The sequence below is a fragment of the Lagenorhynchus albirostris genome, chromosome 3 (genome assembly GCF_949774975.1).
Source record: "Lagenorhynchus albirostris chromosome 3, mLagAlb1.1, whole genome shotgun sequence".
In the NCBI taxonomy this organism is placed as follows: Eukaryota; Metazoa; Chordata; class Mammalia; order Artiodactyla; family Delphinidae; genus Lagenorhynchus; species Lagenorhynchus albirostris.
The window spans coordinates 162,097,146-162,121,059 of record NC_083097.1 but is presented as its reverse complement, the minus strand read 5'-3'; the positions used below and the strand labels follow the sequence as shown (position 1 = coordinate 162,121,059).

Here is a 23,914-nt window from a genome sequence, read left to right as displayed (position 1 = left end):
TGGGGCCCTCTGCTCAGACAGCGGATAGTTTGGGTGTCAGCAGACAATCTGTGCTTAACCAAGGCTTAAACCAAGGCTGTGGTGGGGGAAGGTATGTGGATGGGGTCAGAGAGGGCAGCTTCCTGCCCAAAGAAAGTGACTGTCTTGCTGGAGGTGAAACCTAGGAGAGGCCCTTCAGGCTGAGCCCAGGAAGGTGGACTCTGGTCCTACCGGCAGGAAGCAACTCTCCAACCCCACATCTGCTCCCTCCTCTCTTTGGCAGCCAGAAGTAGGTGCACAAGAGAAATTGCAGCCCGGATGTGCTAACAATGGCTCAATGGCTCGCGCCCACCTCACCCCAATCTGGTCCGGCTGTGTTAGAAGTGGATCCCCATCTCTAGCCTCCTGCAAGGTCAGCCCAGCGACTGTAACAATGGCCTGTCCCCTCCCAGCCTCACTTACTTCTTTGAATCCCCCAAGACTTTGTGATGATGAGGCCAGCACTGTCTTGACTTCCTCCATTCAAGCTTAACTGGCCTCTCCTCCCCTCCATGGAGAGCAGAAGAGCAGCCCCTCATCGCCTCTGGCAGCCAACCGGCCAGGTCCCCTCCTTCCTCCAATCACTCCAAGATCCAGGACAACAATGAGAAGAGAGGTGGTCAGACCCAAGTCCTCCAGGGCGGTGTGTGGGGTCCACCTCTCATGAGCTCCATGGTTCCTGGTTTTCATCACCTTCTTCCCAACTTTGCCGCATCCCTGCTTCTGACAGTAATGGCAGCACAGATTCAAATCTCAGCTGGACCACTGGCTGGCTTGGGCAAGTGACTTCCCCTCCCTGTGCTCCAGTTTTCTCATCTGTCAATAAAGACAGTCATAGTAACAAGAGTCCTGGACAATAGAGTAAGCACCTCACTTGTATCAATTAAATTCATCCTCTCAATGCCTTAAGGGGTGGGTACCATTGTCATCATCCCATGTAGCAAAAGAGAAAACCAGGACAAGAGAGGTTCAGTAGCTTGTCTGAGGCTTCCTACCCTACAAGCAGCTCAGGTGGGGTTTGAATCCAGGCTGTCTTGGCTCCAGAGCCTGTGCTCTTCTTAATCAATAACAGCAGTAATGATGATGTCCTAATTCAATGTGTTATTGAACAGATTTAATGCAATAATGTAGGCAAAAGAGCTTCGTCCAGTGCCCAGCACATAATAAGCACTTAATATAGATGTTAATTATAATTGTAATTACATCATTTTATATTATAGAGTTATATAGTAAGATATAAACACATGCTGTAAATACTTAACATATTAATATGTAGTTCTGTGTTATTGTTATAGTACAGGGGCCAGCAAACTTTTTCTGCAACAGGCCAGATAGTAAAGATCTGAAGCTTTGTGGGCTATAAGTCTCTGTCGGAGCCATGCAGCTCTGCTGGTGGAGCAGAGGCACCCATGGACAATATGTAAACAAACAGCTGTGGCTGTTTTCCAATAAAACTTTATTTATAAAAACACACCATGGGCCGTAGTTTGCCAAGACCTGATATAGCAAGTATTAATATATGTCAGCAATTTCTTTTCTGTGTTCCTCTGTTTAGATCCTTCTTTTCCCTTCCTTTCTCACAAGGCCAGACTTTCTTTTTCTTCTTTGTTCTGGTCTTTTAGGAAAGCGTGTCAGGCCAAGGAATGTATACTCTCTCCTAACACCAGGCTTGTTTGTCCGATAAGACATGCAGAGTGAGGGTAGCAGACCCCTACCTCACACTGCTCCTTGCCCATTGCTGAGTTTCTCTGCCTCAGGGAAACCCATGAGGATCTCCAAGCTCCTTTCCCCACAGCAATCCCCGCCCCACCCCCTGCCGCCACACTCACCAGCTCCTGCCACACTGGCCTCTTCCCTCTGCCTGGATCCTCCTTCCCCCAGACAACTTCATGGCTTCTCCCTCACCCCCTCCAGGTCTTTACCCAAAGGCCACCTTCTCAGCATCCACACGATTTTGAATTGCCCACCCAGCACTTCCCACCCACTCCCCTGCTTTATTTCTCCCTTTGGCATGCTCTAGCTGTCTGTCTCGCCACTTTACCACGACCTCCACAACGGCAGGCAGTTTTATTGGTTTTGTCCCCCAGTGTGGACTAGAACCTTCTAGAACAGCACGTGGCACATCATAGGTGGCCAATAAATGTGTGCTGGATGAGTGAGCACTACAGCTTCATTCATTTTTATTGCTGAGTACTATTTCATCATATAGAAATATCTCAGTTTGCTTATCCATTGATCTGTTGATGGACATTTGGGTTTATTATTGTTTTGTCCATTATGAATAAAGCCACTGTGAAATTCTTGTACCTTCCCCCCACTCTTCACTTGGAGAATCCTTATAAATCCTTTAGGTCTCCCATTAAATGGTACATCCTCAGAGAGCCTTTCCTGACCCAGTCGCCACCACCCCCAAGTCTAAATGAGGTCTCCCCCTCATCATTCCTCAGAGCACTTATCACAATGTATGTTATTTTGTAGGGGTGCAGGTGGCATTCTGGTCAGAACTCTCTACTCCCAGGAAAATGGAAGGAAAAACCCCACAACAACACAAATAGTTGTAAAACAGCTCCAGGGACGTGGTTAGTTAGGTTTCCAAGGACAGAGAGATGAAGAGGAAAAATCAAGGGCTGCTTCTTGAAGGAGGCAGCTCTCCGTGCTCCATTCATCCATAAATCAGCAAACATGGGAGGAAAAGAAAGTTGTCATGAGGTCTCTGAGCTTAGGGAGTTTGCGGTTGATCGTAAAGATGGCAGAGTTGACGAATCACTGTCATACAGTGTCATAAAATATCATGTGATGTCATACAATGACAAATTGTCATAAAAGCCGACACAGAAGCACTGTGGAGAGCTGGTAGATCACACGGACAGTCTATTTCTTAGGGCATCTCTAACCATGTGGTCCAGGGGCCGCTGTTGGAGCCAAACATGAAGGCAGGTGAGAGTTAGGGCAGGAAAGCACTAAGCTAGGTTCTATGTCACCTCCATGAGAGGTGAGCTTTGTCTGTTTTGTCCTCTGTCATATCCCCAGCACTTAGGACACCACCTGGCATATAGTAGGTGCTCAGTTGATCCTTCCTGCATGTTTAATTATAAAAGTCAATCATTGTGGTTGAGAACCTGAGCTGTGAACTCAGACTGAGTTTGGTAATGAGCCTCAGTTTTACTGCTCTGTAAATTGGGTGGAAAATAGTCTCCACCTCATAGGGCTGTATATTCATTTTGTGAATACTGATCAAATATATACAGTGGGCAAAGCATTGTTCTAGACACAAGAAGCAGGCAAAAGTCCTTGCCCACATGGGCTTACATCCTCGGTGGGAGAGACATAGGATAAGCAACAAATAAAATAATAAGTAAATTGCCTTGTACTCTAGAAGATTATAAGGGCAATGGAGGAGAACAAGGAAAAGGGGTGGGGAGACCAGTTTCTATATTAGATAAGGCCTCACTGAGGAGGTAGCATTTGATCAAAGACTCAAAAGAAGTGAGGAGGAAGCCACAAGGATGTCTGGGGGAAGAGGGAACAGCAGGTGCAAAGGCCCTGAGGTAAGGTCATGCTTGACATGTTGGAGGAATAGCAAGGAGGCTGGTGTGGCTGAAGGGAGTGAGCAAAGGGGAGAGTGGGAAGAGGTAAGGGCAGGGAGATGACAGGGCAGGTGGTGCAGGGCCTTGTGGACTATAGGGAGGACTTTGGCTTCTGCTGTGAGTAAGGTAGGAGCCATAGAGAGTTCTGAGCAAAGGAGGGACACGACCTGACTCAGATGTTCACAGGCTCCTCTGGCCACTGTGCGGGGAGCAGACCTTGGTGGGGGGAAGGGCAGAAACTTGGGATTAGGGAGGAAGTGACAGTGCTGGTTTAGGAAGTGGGGGCGGGACTAGGCTGTTGGCTGTGGAGATAATGAGTGGTTGGATTCTGGCAACAATTTAAAAAAATTTCTTTTGTGGTAAAATATATATAACATAACATTTACTATTTTGAGGTGTACAATTCAGTCGCCATTAGTACATTCACAATGTTGTGCAACCACCACCTCTTTTAGTTTCACAACACTTGATCACCCCAAAAAGAAATCTTATATCCTTTACTAGTCACTTCCCATTCTCTCTCCCCTGCTACCCCCCAGTTCCTGGCAACCACCAGTTCTGGATGTAATTTGAAGGTTGATCTGTAAGATTTTTGGATAGATAGGTGGTGAGGGCTCAATGAATTAATGTGCAGAAAGCACATAGGTAGCACGTACTAGGTGCTCACAGCTGAAATGGCTATGATGTGTTGGCAGTGATGGTGAGTGCTTTCCAGAAGCCTTGCTCTAATGCTAAACTGGCCTACCCATCTATTTAGAATTGCCACTTGCTGGCTGGGTGTACAGTAGAGCCAGATCTTTGACACTTCCTGACTGGCTTGGGTATGGGTGGGGGAGGAGTACTCAGAAGGGCCAAGCCAGCACCATCCGTTCTGGAACACCATCCAACTCCAGTCCAGATTTCCCAGAACTGTGCAGGAAAATGTCCAGGGAAGGACAATGCAGCTGATGGGAGTTCTGGCAAGCCCTGGCCTTGGCTTCCTGAGGCTGTTACATAAACTAGTGTTTAGAGCTTCAACCAAGATGGTGGCTTTCAGGGCAAGAGCAAGAAGCATACTCGTTCTCTTCATGGTTGTGCCCCCACTTCCTTATGTGGCTTCATACAAATCCCTACTCCATTCTCTGTTGCTGTTGACCTCTCTCTCTAAGTGTGAGACTCTTCATCCCTTTCTTGATGTTTGTGATGTGTTTTGGTTTCTAAAGGTGAGACCTCTTTACTTATGCTCTGGTGTTAACTTTCTGTCTCCTTCCATCTCTCCCTCACTCAATGCATTATTTTCCCTTGTCCCTTCTCCCCCCTGCCTGTATTGATATTTATCCTCACAGTTATCTAGACTTTATTCTCAAGTCTTGTCATGTGCAGGGTGGTAGAGCTTAAAGAACATGGCCCATATGGTTCTGAATTCTGATCCCACTTCTGCCACCTTTGAAGCTGTTTTGACTTTGGGCAAGTCATTTAATCCTCCTAAGTGGAAATCCTTCACCTTGCTCAACTAATGTTTCTGGTTCTTCTCTGGTTACAGAGTAAAGTGTCTCTTCTCCACCACCTGGAAGATAGGCATGGTCATGTAACTTGCTTTAGCCAGTGGAATGTGAGGGGAAGTGACAGGTGTCACTTCTGGGTAGAAGCTTTAAGAGTCAGTGTATGATTCACCATGTTCCCTTTTTCTTGCCTCCACCATCACACATGCACAGAGAGCGAGCCTCCCTCAGACTAGATGCTGAAGAGAGGATGGCATAGAACAGAGTCCTCATCTCATCTGCATTGGACATACAGCATGAGCAAGAAAATAGACCTGTGATGTTTTCAGTCACTAAGGTTTGGAGGTTTTTTGTTACTGCAGCAGGATGTAGAATATTCAGAACATATATTCATCATCTGTGCACTGGGGCTAATATCTAAGCACAATTTTCTGATGAGGGGTATGTATACCCATTTAAATTTCCAGCTAACAAAGATTATTTCCCTTTTGCTTTCTTCCTATGGAGACTCTATTTCCTTTCCCTGTTTTTCAATCTTGAATAAAAATAGAGAAAGAATTGTTTTCCTTTGGGGAGATGAATGGTTTCTTAACCCCTGGGCATTGATTCAGACACCCTCAACCTCCTTCTTCCTATGACTTTTTTTTCTCTCCTTCCCTGATCACTTAGTATCTGCTGAGGGATGAATGAACCCCCGTTTGAACTCTTGCCATCTTCAGCTTCCTTTTCCCCACCTCCCCTTTGTCTGTTCTACTCCTGCTCACCCCACCAGGGAGTTGATACTCAAGTTCTAGAACCTGCAGTGTTCCTCCATTATCTTTGGTTTCTTGCTCGCTTAGCACCCCCTGGGAATCAGCTATAGTAGCAAATTAACAAAGAACTCTGAAGTGCCTCAAGCTTGCAGACATTTCCTTTTGCTCACCTAAGCAGGATCCTGGAGCAATTGCAAATATCCTGTCCCCTACTGTAAATACTTCTTCATCATTGTGAGAGATTCAGTTGGGATCAGTGAAGACCCGAGCAGAAGATCTTGGCTGAGCCTCCTTGCTGTTCCGGCTGCGCCGGGTGTTGTCACATTGATGAAGCTCCTGGGACTGCTGCCAGCAGCCTCTAGGATTAAATCAATAGAGTTTGCAAAAGTAAAAGCTTCTTTTGGAGGCAGAGAATATATTGGTTTATTTTTTAATGATAAAGCCTCAAGGAGAATCTTCACGGATGGCAGGGCCAGCAGAGGAAAAGGCTGGGCAGACCCAAATATTTGAAGAAGTGTGTGGGGGAGCAAATGAAGGAGGTTTCATCCGGGACTTGGGGCTTTCCAGAAAATCTGTTTAACTCGGGTTGCCAATGCAACAGCTGGGAGAGTAGGAAGATTTAGAAAGGACTGCTGTTGAGATATAAAGAGAAATGAAATAGGTAGGGATTCATTCGCTCACTTGACAAACATATATTGAGATCCTGCTGTGAGCTCAGCACTGAGATGGGTGCTGAGGATGTAATGGTGAGCAAATTCTATGACAAGTGTTTGTAGAAGAGATGAGGAGGATAGAAGACCCAGGAGAAGGTCATGTGAATATGGGGGTAGAGATTGGGGTGATGTTGCCACAAGCCAAGAAACACCTAGAGCCACCAGAAGCTGGAAGAAGCAAGAAAGGCTCCTCCCCTAGAACCCTTTGGAGGGAGCTTGGTCTTGCCGATACCTTAATTGTGGGTTCCTGGCCTGTATAACTGTTAGGGAATAAATTTATTTTATGGGTTTTTATGGGTGGGCTTTAAGCCACCCAGTTTGTGGTAATTCATTACAGCAGCTATAGGAAATGAATACAGATGTGCCTATGAAGTTTGAGATGTCTCTGAGAAGGTGCAAAAGGACACATCCATAGCCAGAACCTCACTCTGGAGCAGGGAGGAAATGGGATGAAGAAATATCCCAGCTCCCCTTCTTTCCCTTCAGTCATCTTGCTGATGCTTCTCATTGGCCAAACCCGCCCAGAAGGCAGGAGATGAGGAAGCCTGGGTAATGCCATTTACCAGAGTCAGTCCTGCTTTTCCCAAGACACAGGGCAGAGCAGTGAGTAGATATTTGGGAGGCAAGAGCAGCAAGAGATGACAAAACACATCAAAATGCATGAGACTCCCTAGAAAGTAGATGCAGAGAGTGGAAGACTGCCTGGGATTGAGCCCCAAGGAAGACAAACATTTAGAGATTTAGTAGAAAAGGGGGAGTGAGAAGGGGAAACAGAGAAATAGTGACAAGAAGGATAGTAGGAAAACACAAAAGGAGGGCATGACCCATTAATCTGAGCACAGAAAAGTGGTCCTGGGATTTGGCAGCCTGGAGGTCTTTGGCAATCCTCACTATAAGAGTTTTGATTACGTGATGGGGCTAGAAGCCAGCCTGGAGAGAGGAGAAGAAGAATTTGAGGTGACGAAGTGGAGGCAACGTGTAGTCAACTCCTTCTTTACGAAGGGGAGTAATGAAATGGTTTGGTGGCTGGAGGGAGATTTGAAGTCAAGGGTGGGGCTTCTAATGATGGGAGGATATTTATTTCTCTAAATTGGGTTATTCCCAGCAGTGTACCAATAGGTGCTGGTATCTTTTCCACCTAGGATGCTCTAATTTTTTTTTTTTTTTTTTTTTTTGCGGTACGCGGGCCTCTCACTGTTGTGGCCTCTCCCATTACGGAGCACAGGCTCCGGACGCACAGGCTCAGCGGCCATGGCTCACGGGCCCAGGCGCTCCATGGCATGTGGGATCCTCCCAGACCGGGGCACGAACCCGTGTCCCCTGCATCGACAGGCGGACTCTCAACCACTGCGCCACCAAGGAAGCCCGGATACTCTAATTCTTGAATGACCATTCGAGGTTTAGGATCATGAATTCAATGTCATCCTCCCAGATCGTTGATCTCGTTCAGGAATGTTACTCTGTACAGACCCTGGGAAAGTAACTGGTTCGGTTCATCCAAGGATAGGCTTTTTCCAGGATGGAAAGAGAGGCAAGGGAGTGATATATAACCAACCTACATAAGGTTGACAAGGAAGGAGATGAAGGCAGGAGAGAGTGCTGAGAAATGGTGGGGTCAGCAGGTTGCAGGGCTTCATAGGATGGACGTTGGTTTGCATTTAAAAAGTTAGTTAGCTGGGAGGAGAAGAGTGGTACTTAAAGAGAAAGATGATGGGAAGGGGCATTCTGGAGGTAGCTGGTGTCACTTCTGGGTGTGTGTGGCTTGGAGTTGACATTGGTCGTTGGATGAGGAGGTAAGGATGTCCTCCAATGATCAGGTAAGGGAGGGGCCAGCATGGACAGTGGTCTCGCCACATGGAAGTTGAAGATCATAGTTACAGGCTCTACCAAAGTCTTACTCCCAGCTTTTGTTTTCCTGTGGACCTCAGCATCTTGGCTGCTGAGGCTTGGACCTTGGACTTCCTGCTGAGCCCAGAGGCACTGGGAGAGACCTGTGTGGCCTTGTGTGGTTTGGGAGAAGGAATTTCTTGGCCTTCCTGCCTTTCTTGGGGACCTTCTCCTTGGCTACACCTGGGTTTGAGGGGGCCTTACTCACCTCATCTGGGTTCTTACATACCTTTTTCACCTCACCTGGATTGGGAGGGTCCTTCTTTGTCTCTCTTGCTTTCTTGGGGCTCTTCTCCTTGGCTTCACTGTTTACTTAGGGCTATCATGGCAGATGTCTCCCTGGGCTGGATTTTCCTACTGTTTGGGGAAACTAATCTGAAGCTGCCAGTGGCCCCCTTGGCCTAGGCGTTGGTGGTCTTCAGGGAATTTTCAAGTTTGAATTTAAGCCAAGGGGTAGATGAAATATATTGAGAAGATGCTGAGGAAATGGAGAATTTTGCTGACCACTGCACAGGGGTGACAGTACAATGAGACAGGAGAATGACTTCCCCTTAGTAGAGTGAATATGCCAGGGAACATGGTTGTAAATTGGACCAGGAGACAGAGATCTCACATCACTCAGATGTGTCCAGGGAACTTTACTGTCCTGAAAAGAGAGAGAGAGAGAAACAAAGAGAAGTATTCAGTCCTTATTTGGAGCCTCAGACCCAAGAGTTTAAAATTAACCAATACCTCCTGCTCAAAACTTGTTTTGGTACTTCTTTCCTTTCTCTTTTTCATTAAGGGAACTTCATTTTGCTGTGTGTGTGTGCATGCATGTGTGTGTATGTGTGTTTTCCATGAGTCATGTTAATTCTTCCACATTTAAACTTTTTGTTACAGAGCAATTTTTACATTTAAATCAGGGATTTAATTTCAGAATGAACACACGTACTCACTTCACTTTCTAAAACACTGTAAAATAATAGCTCTGTGAATCTCTGGGTTGATTTGGCAGTATCTATGAGAATGTCAAGCATGCACCCTGCACCCCCTCTAACCCAGCAATTCCATGTCTTGGAATTTATCCCACAGAAAAAGTCCTCACAGATACACAAGGATGTATGGTCAGATTATTCATCACAGCTTTGCTTGTAATAGAGACAAACTGGAAGCATTTAGGAGAACGGTAAATAAATGATGATGCATCCATTCACGATAATACTGCCCAGCCTTTTAAAAGAGGGAAGTCCAATATACTGATATGGAAAATGTGTCCATTGTGGTGAGGGGCACAGCAAATCACAGAACATTATGTATCACGATCCCAATTTTGTAAAGGGAAAACACGATTTGGAATGCTTGTGTTCATGCATTTGATAGTATTTATTGAGCACCTATTACGTGTTAGTACTGTCCTAGTTGCTGGGCATACAATCAAGAACAAGTCAGACAAATCCTTAGCCCCCCACCTCCCTCCAATTAGAGTGGACATTCCAGTGAGGGAGACCAACATAATAAATAAGATAAATAAATGACCTAATTTGTTTAATGTGAAAAGTTGCTAAAAACAAACAAGCAAAAAACAAACAGGGCAGAGATGTGGAGATGTTGACAGGGTTGCAATTTTAGATCTGGTAGCCAGGGAAGGCCTCAGTGGGAAGACAATGTTTTTTGTTTTGTTTTGTTTTGTTTCTTTTTTGCGGTACGCGGGCCTCTCACTGTTGTGGCCTCTCCCATTGAGGAGCACAGGCTCGGGACGCGCAGGCCCAGCGGCCATGGCTCACGGGCCCAGCCGCGCCGCAGCATGTGGGATCTTCCCGGACCGGGGCACGAACCCACGTCCCCTGCATCGGCAGGCGGACTCTCAACCACTGCACCACCAGGGAAGCCCAGACAATGTTTTTTTTTAATTGAACTATAGTTGATTTACAATATTGTGTTAGTTTCAGGTGTACAGTAAAGTGATTCAGATATATATATGCATATCCTTTTTCAGATTCTTTTCCACTATAGTTATTACAAGACATTGAATATAGTTCCCTGTGCTGTACAGTAAATTCTGTTGTTTATCTATTTTATATATAGTAGCGTGTATTTGTTAATCCCATAGTCCTAATTTATCCCTTCCCCCACCCCCCATTCCCCTTTGGTAACCATAATTTCGTTTTCTACGTGAGTCTGTTTCTGTTTTGTAAATAAGTTCATTTGTATTGTTTTTTAGACTCCACATATAAGTGATAACATATTAATATTTGTCTGTCTATCTTATTTCACTTAGTATGATAATCTCTAGGTCCATCCATGTAGCTGCAAATGGCAATATTTCATTATTTTTTATAGCTGTGTAGTATTCCATTGTATGTATATACCACATCTTTATTCATCTGTTGGTGGACACTTAGGTTGCTTCCATGCCTTGGCTATTGTAAATAGTGCTGCCATGAACATTGGGGTGATGTATCTTTTCGAAATAGAGTTTTCAGCTTTTCTGGATATATACCCGGGAGTTGGGATTGCTGGATCATATGGTAGCTCTATTTTTAGTTTCTTAAGGAACCTCCATACTGTTTTCCATAGTGGCTGCACCAATTTACATTCCCACCAACAGTGTAGGAGGTGTTTTATTACAACCTGAAGGAGGTGAGAGAGTAAGCCCTGCTCCTAACTAGGGGGAAGGTAGAAGAGAGAGCAGCCAGTGCAAAGAATGTGTGTAGGGGAGAATCTGAGAGAGAAACACCAAACTACTAGCATTGATTATCTCTGGGAAGTGGGGTGGTGTAAGGACTTGTCGCTTTTTAAATGATATAAATTTTAAAAACTAAAAAAATACAATAAGCACATATTCCTATTATAATTAAAACCATTTATTTTTTGAAAAGGGATCTTGAGGGCTGTCTGAGGAAAAAGTTACCTGCCAAAGTCAGTGAATAAAAGCATAGGAGGCGAACTCTGAGAATCAAGGGGGGAAAAGGAGAAGGATAAACAACAGGGATTTTTTTAAAACTTGAGGTGAAATTCGCATATCATAATTACCCATTTTAAAGTGAACAGTTCAGCAAATCAACTATACTTCAATAAAAAATAAAGTGAGCAGTTCAGTGACATTTAGTACACTCACAGTGCTGTGCACCCACCACCTCTATCTAGTTCTAAAATATCTTCGTCACCCCAAAAGGAAACCCTGTACCCATTATACATTTCCTGCCTCCTCCAGACTCCTGGGCAAACACAAATCAGCCTTCTGTCTCTATGGAGTCATCTGTTCTAGATAAACAAAATGTCGAAACAGCCCAAAAGTGGGTGAATGGTTAAACAAATTGTGGTATATCCGTACAATGGAATATTATTCAGCCTTAAGAATGAGTGAAGTATGGATAACATGCCACAGTGTGGATGAACCGCAAGAACATTATGCTGAGTGAAAGAAGCCATACACCAAAGGTCACGTATTGTAGGATCCCATGTGTATGAAATATCTGATGGATCTTTTTGCAACATTTATTTTAAGCCTGATATTCAGAGAGTGGACCACACACATTCACCGTGTTTTTGTTCCTGGAAACACTTCAGATTGGAGAGACAACCTCATCAGCCACGATGAGAGTAGGCGTTTAGGCTCTCCAATGACGGGAGGGGAATGAGACTTACATGGGTAAAAAAGAAATAGGAAAAGTTAATAATACTGGTAGCAGCAATTGAAATAAAAATAATGAACACTGATTGCATGACTACGATGAGATGAACCCTGTATTATGCTTTCGTAAGCATATAAAGCTTCCCAATCTCACAGGAACCAGAGTAAACCATAACAAAACACTCACATTTACTGAGTACATAGTATATGCCATGCTCTGTTCTGCGTGTATTACTGTGTGTATCCACTCATTCCATTCTCACGCAGCCCTGTGAGGTAGGTGCTACTTCTCACATTATATATATGAGGAAGCTGAGGCTTGGGGAAGGAAACTCCTTTGCCCAAGTCCAAAACCATGTCTGACCGCCAAACCCTTTCAACTACTTTGCTGTATAATTTCTCATGCAGATACTTCCAATTTTCTGAGCAGAAGCATGATTTAGCTGCCCTGGATAGACTTCTCTTTTCAGAACCAAAGTGTTGAAAATCCTTGGATAATATTAAAAAAACAAACAGCACATCAAATCTATCTAGTGTTGGGATTTTAATTTTCTCTATTTGATTTTCCTGCTGACGTAATGAATCTTTTTGCATGTGTATGCCTCTACTGTGTATGTGAAATGTAGGCCTTTGCAATGGTCTCGGAGCGTGTTAATACTTGACACTGGGTTTACTTGTCCTGCCCCAGCTTGCCACGTCTGGGAGGATGTGTGATTAAACTTGCGCCTCTTGCCGCTGGCCGTGGTGCTGAAACCATCCCGGGCCGCTCCACCGTTGCCCTTGTTAGCTCATCATCACCCTTCAGTCTCAAGCTGATCTGCTCTTTTCTAGCTTGATTTTGGTTAGTACTGTGTGTTGGAGAGTTCGAAGCCAATGTCTGAGAACTCGAGGGAGACTAGTTGTATTGTTCGAAGTTGAACTATTCGTTAATATGACCCATTCAGGATGGGCTTATGAAGGTGTGAACCAGCAAGCAGTGGTTGATAACTACTGCATTAAATTGTGGCAGTGGCTGGAACTCAGGCGAGGGCTGATCCAGTTGGCTTATCCATGGTTAACACCCCAGGCGTACCCCAACTCCAATTTTTAAATAAAGGCAAAAACATCTACCTTCTAACAAGTAAGGGTAAGCTGTTGAGTGGTCTGGGGTGGGGACAACCAGCACGGATCTTGGAGCGAGCCCTACTGCATGTATGACCTTGAGAAATGTGTCTATCCTCTCTGACCCTTCATTTCTTTATCTGGAAAATGGGGCTTGCAATAGAACCTACCTTGTAGAATTGTTGCAAGGAATTAACTGAAACAACGAGTGCTTAGCTTGGTGTCTGCCCGACGAAGCACTCAGTAAATGGCAGCTGTAATTACGTTGTTGTGCCTGTTATGGCCCCATGATAGTTGATCTTATTGCCGAGTTAAATTGTGGCATGTTTAGCAGAGCAAGGAATATGTCCTACACCTATACATTCAGGGCCCTGGTACCCCCTACTCTTTTCCTGGTAATTGTGATGAGCATGGAACTAACATGAAAATAAGATCTACTTGGCTTCTCCCCATAAGCTCAACTGCTGGGTTGACTTATTGAAGTATGTGTTTCCTCAGAACATACCCGTCAGGCAGCCCCCATGGTAGTGTCAAGACCTTGATGAGTTAACAAACCTGATCTGATGTTTCACACCAACCACAGGAGGCTGGAAATGAGATGGGAATGGGGGGGGGGTACCACAAAGGGAAGGATGAATTATTTGGACATTCTGCAAGGTCTTGCTAAGGGGCTGGAACCATCAGCCATGCCAACTTTACAAATTGATTTTCCTTGATGTTCTGGATCCCAAGAGCAGCTCCTGTTCACAGATGCAGCCTTTCTTCCCTGCAGAGAAATCACTTGGTGGTTTCCAGTGTCACACACGGCCCCTCTCTGGGGCCTCTGTGGGTCCTGATCAATCTCATTGTGGGGGAAGCTTTGTGTATCCGCACTTGCCTGCAGGGCTGTTTGCTAGCCTGACTTCCATGAGCCATTTCAGGAGACAGCTTTTCCTCCCACCAGGGATGCTTCTTTCCTTTCATCCACCTCCCCCCTTCCTTGGCCTCTTTGGCTGGCTGATTATTCTGGATATCACTGACACAGGTGCTTTCTCCCTGAACCAATCAGGGAGCGGGAAGGCTCAGCTCAGCTCGCAGAGGCATTGCTCACCGCAGCTGTGAGTTAGAACCCAAGCTTTCTAAATTGGGAGGATCAGGCACGATTCAGGGTTGGGCTGAGAAAGCCTCACCTCCCCCTGCCTGGACCACCTTTGACTTCTGCTTGGGGAGGGAACCTCCTGTGCCAAGAACTCGGTACCCTACCTTTGCGTCTGTGCACCAGCCACATCACTGCCTATTTTAAGGAGCCGGTTGTATCCTTAGTGTGCCCACGGAGACTTGGCACATGATGAGGTGAGGGGAGAGATGTGGAAAGCAAGACCCACTCACCCTTCCTTCCTTCCTTCCACAGGTGTTTACTGAGCACCTACTCTGTAACAGATCTCCTCTTAGGTGCTGAGAACAAAGCAGACAAAAATCCCTGCTTGCACAGAGCTTATAGTCTAATAGGTGAGAGAAACAGTGAACCAGATAAAGGAGAAAAACATAGCAGACGTTTGGGGACAAGGGCCAAGGAAAAAAAATAAGTAGGGAAAGGGGGTAAAAGGCTCACTGAGGATATGGCCTTTGAGAAAAGACCTAAAGGAAGTGAGGGAGGGAACCTTGTGGGTCTCTGGGGATGTGGGGGGAAGAGCATTCTAGGGGAGAGAATTGCAGGTGCAAAGGCCCTGGTGGTAGAATGTGCCTCATGTGTTTGAGAAAGATGGAGGAGGCCAGTGGGGCTGCAGCTGAGTGAACGAGGGGGAGAATGGAGGAGATGAGGGCAGGGAGGTGATGGGGGCCGGTCGGTCGGGCAGGACCTTGCTGGCTGCTGGGAGGACTTTGACTTTTCTTCTGAGTGAGATGGTAGCCATGGTAGCTGTGAATATTTCCACGTGCAGTAAGCCAGAATCTTCTTTGCTGCGTATTTGTCTCGTTCCAGCATTCTCTTGCTCCATCAAGAGCTTGGGTTTCTTTTCAGCCCCCTTCAGTGGAGGCAGAAGACTGGTCCAGGCCTTCTGAATTCTCCTCCTGGGGTCAGAACATGGAGGAGAAGGCTTGGAGGAAAAAGGCGAGCCCCCACTTCTTTCTGGATGACTCAAAGCCACAATTACCTGGGTTCCTCCTCCCCCTGAAATAGATCTAAGGCAGCACTTCCCAAACTTCAGTGTGCACACAGGGCCCCTGGAGACCTTGCTCAAGATCTCTGACTCAGCAGGTCACCGTGGGTCCTGACATGCTGCTTTTCTAATGGGTGTTGCCTATGCTGTTGGTTCGTGGACCACACATTGAGTAGCAAGGGTATAAGGTCAGTGTTGCACCCATTTGGCGTGTGTCTGTGGACACTGGCGGGGTGCATGGGTGTGTGCAGAGAGGGGGATGACATTTGATAGCCAGTGTGCCCATGTCTGACAAAAACTAAGAAAAAGAAATAAGGTGGGAGTGGGCAGCCACTTTCTGTCGGCCCCCATGCTGACTAAGGCTTCCTTGTCGTACCCAAGAGCTCTGGGTCTGAAATCCAGGTGACAGCGGCCAACTGAACGCCTCCTAATGCAGCCCATTGAAAGCGCAGCTTGCTCCTGGCCTTCTGGGACTCTTCCTGGAACCTCAGCTCGAATCTGATGCAGAGAAAGTCACATCCCAGCTGTTTAGGGGCAGGAGGCCAGGGGGCCCTGAAGAGTGAGGCGGCAGCTTCATGCGGAAGCTAACAGGGAGGTAGCTGGCAGGGAAGGGAAGTGAAATCATCGGATTCAAATCATGGCTTCAGAAGGCTCCGCGAGGGGAGGCCAGGGAAGGGCTTGGCATTGCTTCTTTGTGTACAAATATTGTCTCTTATTTTCCGGGCTGCAGGGTGAGACAGAATGGAGTATTTGTGCAACACAGCCCAGCTTTGTTCTCTGTGCTTCTAATGACTGTCAGCTCGGAGGCAGGAAGCCAATCAGAGATGATCGTCAGCAGGATGGTTTTTGTTGACTCCCCAAATTGCCCTGAGTCTTGGATTTGCTTTTCAAAGTGTGCGTGGAGCGTGGCTCAGCTGCTTTCAGCTGGAGGCAAAGGCTGAAGCTGGTGACAAAGAAGACCTGGTTTTCCCGGCTTACTTAGACTCTTACTCCCAGGTTGTCTATTTTAGACTTTGTTTTCACACCTGGAAAGTGGGTATACACTCCAACTCCTCCTCCAGCCTGTAAGATCCCTTGGTTTTTTTGTTTTTGTTTTTGTTTTTTTGCGGTACGCGGGCCTCTCACTGTTATGGCCTCTACCGTTGTGGAGCACAGGCTCCGGACGCGCAGCCTCAGCGGCCATGGCTAACGGGCGCAGCCGCCCCGCGGCATGTGGGGTCCTCCCGGACCGGGACACGAACCCGTGTCCCATGCACGGGCAGGCGGACTCTCAACCACTGTGCCACCAGGGAAACCCCAGCTCCCTTGGTTTTTACAGAGCTTCCAAAATGCCAAATGTAACTCTAGGGCCAAACAGGAGACTGAGGCTAGTTAAGTTCGTAAGAGAGAAAGCTGGGAGGAGGGCAGTAGTTTAACATGGCCAAGTTCAAGACACGCTATTTGATCTTTCTGCAAAACAGTGGATTTCAGTGTTCCCAGGGGATACTTGGCAATATCTGGAGGTGACTTTTGGTTGTCATAACTGGAGAGGAGGATGCTACTGGCATCTAGTGGGTGGAGGCCAGGGACGCTGCTCAACACCCTACTATATACAGGACAGCCCTCCCCCCCCCCGCCCCACACACACAGAGAATGATCACCCGCAAATGTCAGTAGTGCAGAAGTTGGGAACTCCTGCTCCAGAGTCACCAATACCCTATGGCTTTCTCCCTCTAGCATCCATTTCTCCACACCTAAACCTCCTTCTCAGAAGTTACCAGCTTTGTTATGCTAGTTTCCTTGCCATTTAATGTAATTATTGATATGTATGTTCTTACTGCCATTTTGTTCATTGTTTTGGATTTGCAGCTTTGTTCACTAAGGCTATAGGCCTGAGGGTGCTTCTGCAGATCTGGCAGGGGGGCAGGGATATTCTGGTTTACCCACTGATCAGCAGATCAGTCCCTAATATGAAGTGAGCAGGACAGACCCTCCCCAAGGGCAGACCCTCCGGCGGGACTATCTGGTAGCCTCGTCAACCCGGAGGAGAGTTCCCAGGATGCAGGGAGGAGTTTGTGCCTAGAGAGAGAGGGAATGTACATCTGGAAATAGCCATAGGGACCGACCATCCCTTCCCTCCCTCAGACCTTGAAAGGTCTGCTTCTCAGAGACTTGCCCTGACCACCCTATTCTTTGTTATTGAGGTGAAATTCACAGAACAGTACTAATCGTTGTTAAGTGACTAATTCAGTAGCATTCAATACATTCAGAAGGTTGTTCAGCTATCACCTTTATCTAGTTCCAAAACGTTATGCAGCTACTTACCGTTTTCCCCTCCCCCAGCCCTGGACAACCACCAATCTGCTTTCTGATTGTGCATTTTCCCATTATGGACATTTCGTATCGATGGAATTCATACAATATGTGGTCTTTTGTGTACGGCTTCTTTGACTTAGCATAATGTTTTCAAGGTTCATCTACATCGTAGCATGTGTTAGTACTTCACTTTTATGGCTGAATAATATTCCATTCTATGGATATACCACATTTTGTTTAACTATTCATTCATTGATGGACATTTGGGCTCTTTCCACCTTTTGGCTATTGTGAATATTGATGCTGTGAACACGTATCTGAGTACCCGTTTTCCAGTTCTTTGGGTATATAGCTAGGAGTGGAATTGCTGGATCATATGATAATTCTGTGTTTTAACTTTTTGAGGAGCCATCAAGCTATTTTCCTCAGTGGCAGCACTGTTTTTACATTCCCACCAGCAATGTATAGTGGTTCCAATTTCTCACATTCTCACCAACACTTATTGTTTTCTGTTTTTTTCATTCTAGTCATCCTAGTGGATGTGAAGTGGCATCTCATTGTGGGTGTATTTTTTTTTTTTTTTTTTTTTGCAGTATGTGGGCCTCTCACTGTTGTGGCCTCTCCCATTGCGGAGCACAGGCTCTGGACGCACAGGCTCAGCGGCCATGGTTCATGGGCCCAGCCACTCCACAGCATGTGGGATCCTCCCGGACCGGGGCACGAACCCATGTCCCCTGCATCGGCAGGCGGACTCTCAACCACTGCGCCACCAGGGAAGCCCTCTCATTGTGGTTTTGATTTGCGTTTTCCTAATCCTCTTTGGAGAAATGTCTCTTCAAGCCCTTTGCCTGTTATTTAATTGGGTTATCGTTTTGTTGTTGAGTTGTAACTGTTCTTTGTATATTCTGTTACCAGACCCTTACCAGATATCTGATTTGCAAGTACTTTCTCTCATTCTGTTGGTTGGTTTTTTGCTTTTGTTTTTTCACTTTACTGACAATGCCCTTTGGCTCACAGAATTTTAAATTTTGGCCGAGTCCAATTTATCTATTTTTTCTTTTGTTGCTCTTGCTTTTGATATCAGATCTGATTACTGTATTTTTTTTTAGCTTTAGAATATAATTTTTTAACATCTTTATTGGAGTATAATTGCTTTACAATGGTGTGTTAGTTTCTGCTTTATAACAAAGTGAATCAGCTATACATATATATCCCCATATCTCCTCCCTCTTGCATCTCCCTCCCTCCCACCCTCCCTATCCCACCCCTCTAGATGGTCACAAAGCACCGAGCTGATCTCCCTGTGCTATGTGGCTGCTTCCCACTAGCTATCTATTTTACTTTTGGTATGATTACTGTATTTTAAATTGTAACCACCAGTCTCCTTTCCTGCTCTTTCTCTCTATAACATTCACCATCTTTTAATGTACTGTATAATGTGCTTATCTCACTCACTCACTTCTCCTCCACAAGGGCAGCTGTGTCCCTAGTGCCCAGAACAGGGCCTGACACACAGTAGGTGCTGAATTAATATTTGTCCAGTGAAGGTTGGAGGTGAAACGGAGGAAGAATGTCCACATTTTCCTTACAAAGTCATCTGCCAGGTTTCCAGGGCAGTGAAACTACTCTGGATCAGGCTATAATGGTGGATCCAAGTCATTAAACGTTTGCTTAGGCTCATGGAGTGTACAACACCAAGAATGAATCGTCATGTAAGCTATGGACTTTGGGTGATCATGATGTGTCAATGTAGGTTCATCGACTGTAACAGATGTGCCACTCTGGTGGGGTATGTTGATAACAGGGGAGGCTGTGCCTATGTGGGGGACAGGGGCACAGGGGACATCTCTGTACCTTCCACTCAACTGTGCTTTGAACCTAAGCAAAGCTGGAAAGATTTTCCTTAATTCTGTGATACTCCCTTTGAATATATGATTTTAGCCACCATCATAGCAAACTGCATCGTCCTCGCCCTGGAGCAACACCTACCTGATGATGACAAGACCCCGATGTCTGAACGACTGGTGAGTGAAGTCTCTCTAGGGGAGGTCTCTTCTCTGCTTTGGTGGCAAACTGGTGTGGCCATGGGAGCCGAGGGCAGAGTGGGCTCTCCGTCTTGGCACCAAGAACCGGATCGTGGGCCCCCTACCTGGGGAGCCTAAATTTCATGAACACAATAATCTGGGGAGAGAGATGTCCTCACTGCCCATCCTCCACTCTCACCTCCCCAGCAGACCTCATGTCAATCTGGAGGGGGGTGGGTGAGAGTGGTCCCCTCGTCCATGAAAAGTCACATTCAAAACAAAATTCTTAGGAATTCCCCAGCCGTCCAGTGGTTAGGACTCAGCGCTTTCACTGCCAGGGCTCGGGTTCAATCCCTGGTCGGGGAACTAAGATCTTGAACACCCCAAGGCACATCCAAAAAAATTTAAATAAAAATATAAATAAATAAAAACAAAACAAAATTCTTGTGGAAAATGTTGACCATACACAGAGAACAGTACTGTGAACCCCTCATGAGCCCATCATTCAGATTCAACAACTGTCAAGATTTTGCCTCATTTCCTATTTTCTGTCCCTTTTTATTTCCTTGGTTTGTCTTTCTTGGCCAAAGTATTTTAAGGCAAATCCCAGACAAAATGTCTGTTCACTGCCATCTACTTAAGTCTGCATTGCTAAAAATATGGGCACTTTCTGGGAATTCCCTGGCGGTCCAGTGGTTAGGACTTGACGCTTTCACTGCTGTGACCTGTGTTCAATTCCTGGTCGGGGAACTAAGGTCCTGCAAGCCGTGCGGCACGGCCAGAGAATAAATATGGGCACTTTCTTACATCACCCCAGTGAGATGTTTACACCCAACACAACAGTGGTTCCTGGGACTCATCGAAGACCCAGCCACTGGTCAAATACCCGTGATTGTTTCAGAAATGGCATTTTCCAGGTCATTTGAACCAAGACCCAAACGTGGTCTAGATTTTAGGTTGCTTAAGACTTTTTATCTAAAGCACTTATTTTCCCTCCTGCCATTGACCCTGCAGAAACCAGTCCAGGTGCTCTAGGGAATGTCCCACATTCTGACTTCTGCCTGGTAGCTTGCTTGGGATGTCATTTAGCTCGTTCTTCTATCCCCAGCGTTTCCTATATATGAATATCAGGAGGGACATTCAAGATCCAGTTGATGATTTGGTGAAACTCTGCAGAGCTGTAAAACTAGTACTAAGATCTTTCTCGATGCCCCTAGCCATCCCCCAGCCCCCTGCTTCCCCTCCTGGCATTCTGACACTGCCAAGAAGGAGACCTCTCTCCTTTCCATCACCATTTCAAAGCCAGCTGTCATAACTCAAGTGTAGGGAGAGAGAGATGTTAGAATCCACTCATTCCTAATCCACAAAGTATTAATGATCTCAAGGCTTTTAAATTTTAATAGTTACATATTATAATGTATATCCTAAAAATAGATAACTAGCCCAGAAAAACTATGATTTCAGGACTTTTTTTGTTTGCTTTTGCTTACAATCAAGCTAAGTAAAAAGAGTCTGTTGAGAGAATGGTAAACAATTAGTAGTACTGGTGGCAAGCTGGCATGGAAAGACTCGTGAAAGCAGAATGCAAATGATTGAAGCCTGAGAAACATTGCCATAACACATTGGGGAACATCCATGTAGGGGCTCTGATGGAGCAGAGCTTATAGCTTAATTCCAAGTACTATTGACTATCAGCTGGGAAGCCAGATCTGGCAGGAGGTCTGGCAAGGGGCCGGGAGTTGGGACATTGGCCATTTACCAGCCAGTGCAGGAGCATTGATTCCAATATTTTAGCAACCTGAACAGCTGTACTGGTGCATACCAGCTTAGAACCCTCGCAAATGTCAGATTTGGGGGTGAGGTCAGTGCACAGGGACCAAGCACGAGGCCCTGAATGATACAGGTGACAAGAAAACATTCTAAACAAGTGCTTTCTTCTAGAACTTTCTGCAGTGATAGAAATGTCCTACGTTTGCACTGTCCAATATGGTAGCCACTGGAAATGTGGCTAGTGTGACTGCAGCACTGAATATTTCATTTTATTTCATTTAAATTCATTTAAATTTAAGTAGCCACATGTGGCTGCCCTACTAAACAGCTCGCGTCCGAACAAACAATTCTGTGTGTCCAACTAGTGTGTAAAGTTGGCCAAAAGGAAAGAAGGAGGTGTCTTCTCCATGTTTCTGTTTTTCTTGCAAAAGCCTTTGGACAGGGTAGCTCCAGGCAGGATGCAGTGGAGGGCAGTGAGTGCTGGAAGGTCAGGAGAGGTGAGGGGAAGTGGGTACACTTATCCGAGCGGGCTGGTTCCCTGTTCATGCCACCCTCTGCCAAGCTAAAGACACTGACCTTACCTTTTCTCCCTTCCAGGATGACACAGAACCATACTTCATTGGAATTTTTTGTTTTGAGGCTGGAATTAAAATCATTGCCCTTGGGTTTGCCTTCCATAAAGGCTCTTACTTGAGGAATGGTTGGAATGTGATGGACTTCGTGGTGGTGCTAACAGGGTAAGTGGCCTGTGCTGTGTTTCTTAGAATGATCTTGAATTATGAGGACTGCGGAAACCTAAGGGTTGATGTGGTCCAGGCTGGGTTCGGGAAGGCTGAGGCCCCACGGTCTTCTTCAATGTGCATGTGCCTCCTTCCCCGCAACGTCCTCATCTCAGCTGCATCTCAGAGCGGATGCTTTCTGTTACGATCAGAATAATAGCTTATTAGAATTGACTGCTTCCAAAGTGCTTTATGTACGTTCTCTCATTTAATCCTCACAACCACCCAATGAATTAGGAAATATTGATATTCCCATGTGACCGTTGAGGAATCTGAAGCACAGAGGGACCTTAGATCACCCAGCTAGTAAGCGATGAAGCTGGGATTTGAACTTGAGATGATGTGATTCCAGAACTCAAGTTTTTAACTGTTGTGCACGCGTGGTTCTTTTGCTTTGCTTGGGGATATCTTGCCTTCATTTTAAGTTGGTAAATGTTTTTTGAGGACTTCTGGGTGCAAGAGATTGTGATGGGATTATGGACAAAACCAGTCTAAGTAAGGTGCAGTTACTGCAGTATTGAGGAGTTTTCAGATCTGGTACAGTGAACCATAGTTGAAAGGGGAATGTGTATGCACTTTCCACCAAGGACCCTGTATAAGGTAACACTAGCTGCTATAACAACAACAACAAAAATTCCAAAACTAGGTAATGATTTAAACACAACAGCAGTCTATTTCTTACTCATTGAAAGACCAAAACAGCTGTTCCTCGTTGGCCGGCTTCTTTCCTCCACACAGTGTTTGAGGGACCCCCCGGGTCCTTGCTACATTGTGGTTCCTTGTTGTTTGACCCACAGATCAGGTCTGCTTGTCTGCATCAAACCATGGAAGAGAAACGAGCATGGATGGCGATATTTGGGAGGTTGTATGGGCCTGGCTGAGACCCTGCATGTAACCTCTTTCACTCATATGCCTTTGGCCAAAATTCAGTCACATGCCCACACATCGCTGCAGGGAAGCTGGGAAGCTTAGAAGGAAACAGAAATGGATTTGGTGGATAGCCAGCCAATCTTTGTCACAGACCCCAAACTCTTTATCAGGTCCCAATATAGACATTACCATTTTATGATGATTTCTGGCTCCTTTGCTTACCCACTCCTCTCTCCCAAGCTAAGTCTGTTTCTTCTCTTCCAAGACCCCTGTTCATTGGGAGACCTTTCTCGTAGTTCTCCTGTATGCGGTCATAGTTCTGTTCTGTGGGATCCTATTTCTCCTCTAGGGTTTGTTGCTGCTCCAGGTCCTGTCTCTCTTGGTAGATGTCATGGGTCTTAGTACCCATGCTGTGTTGGCTGGGCTCTCACAATTAAAGTTTTGAACATACCTGTTGTTTCAAAACAATGTTGCTTCTCACCGAAGCATCCTATTGGGCTGTATCATATTGAGCTGTTTCATTAGAGGCATTCAGATCTGAGTGGTCTGTTGCGAGCACTGTGGGCTAGCTCTAGCAGGCTTGGGTGTTCACTGAGGGAGTTCTGTTTGCTGTGCCCATACTTCTTTGGCTTGCGACCTTGGAAGGTTCCTGGGACATATTATGGCATTGGGCACTTGTCACTCTCTAGGAAACTCATCATTGCAAGAGCCCAGTGGTTGACTTTGTTGTTGTTGTTTAAAAAAATGTATAATAAAAATAATCAGACATTCGAAAATAAGTAGAGAATAATATAACAAATGCCTGTGTATGCAAATATTCATTCAATGAGTATTTACTGGGCAACTACTATGTGCCAGGCTCTGGGACATAGCAGTGAACAAA

At 45.8% G+C, this 23,914-nt stretch overlaps 1 protein-coding gene across 3 annotated transcripts in view; it reads left to right on the top strand.

Moving 5' to 3' along the window:
* The window catches only part of CACNA1A (calcium voltage-gated channel subunit alpha1 A), a 236,819-nt gene that overhangs the window by 23,613 nt on the left and 189,292 nt on the right, over positions 1–23,914 (top strand). For all 3 annotated transcript variants that reach the window (XM_060144945.1, XM_060144944.1, XM_060144946.1), the window contains exons 2-3: positions 19,507–19,612; positions 21,980–22,119. In XM_060144945.1, coding sequence (XP_060000928.1) covers positions 19,507–19,612; positions 21,980–22,119 — 246 coding nt within the window. The remainder of the gene's footprint in view (positions 1–19,506; positions 19,613–21,979; positions 22,120–23,914) is intronic.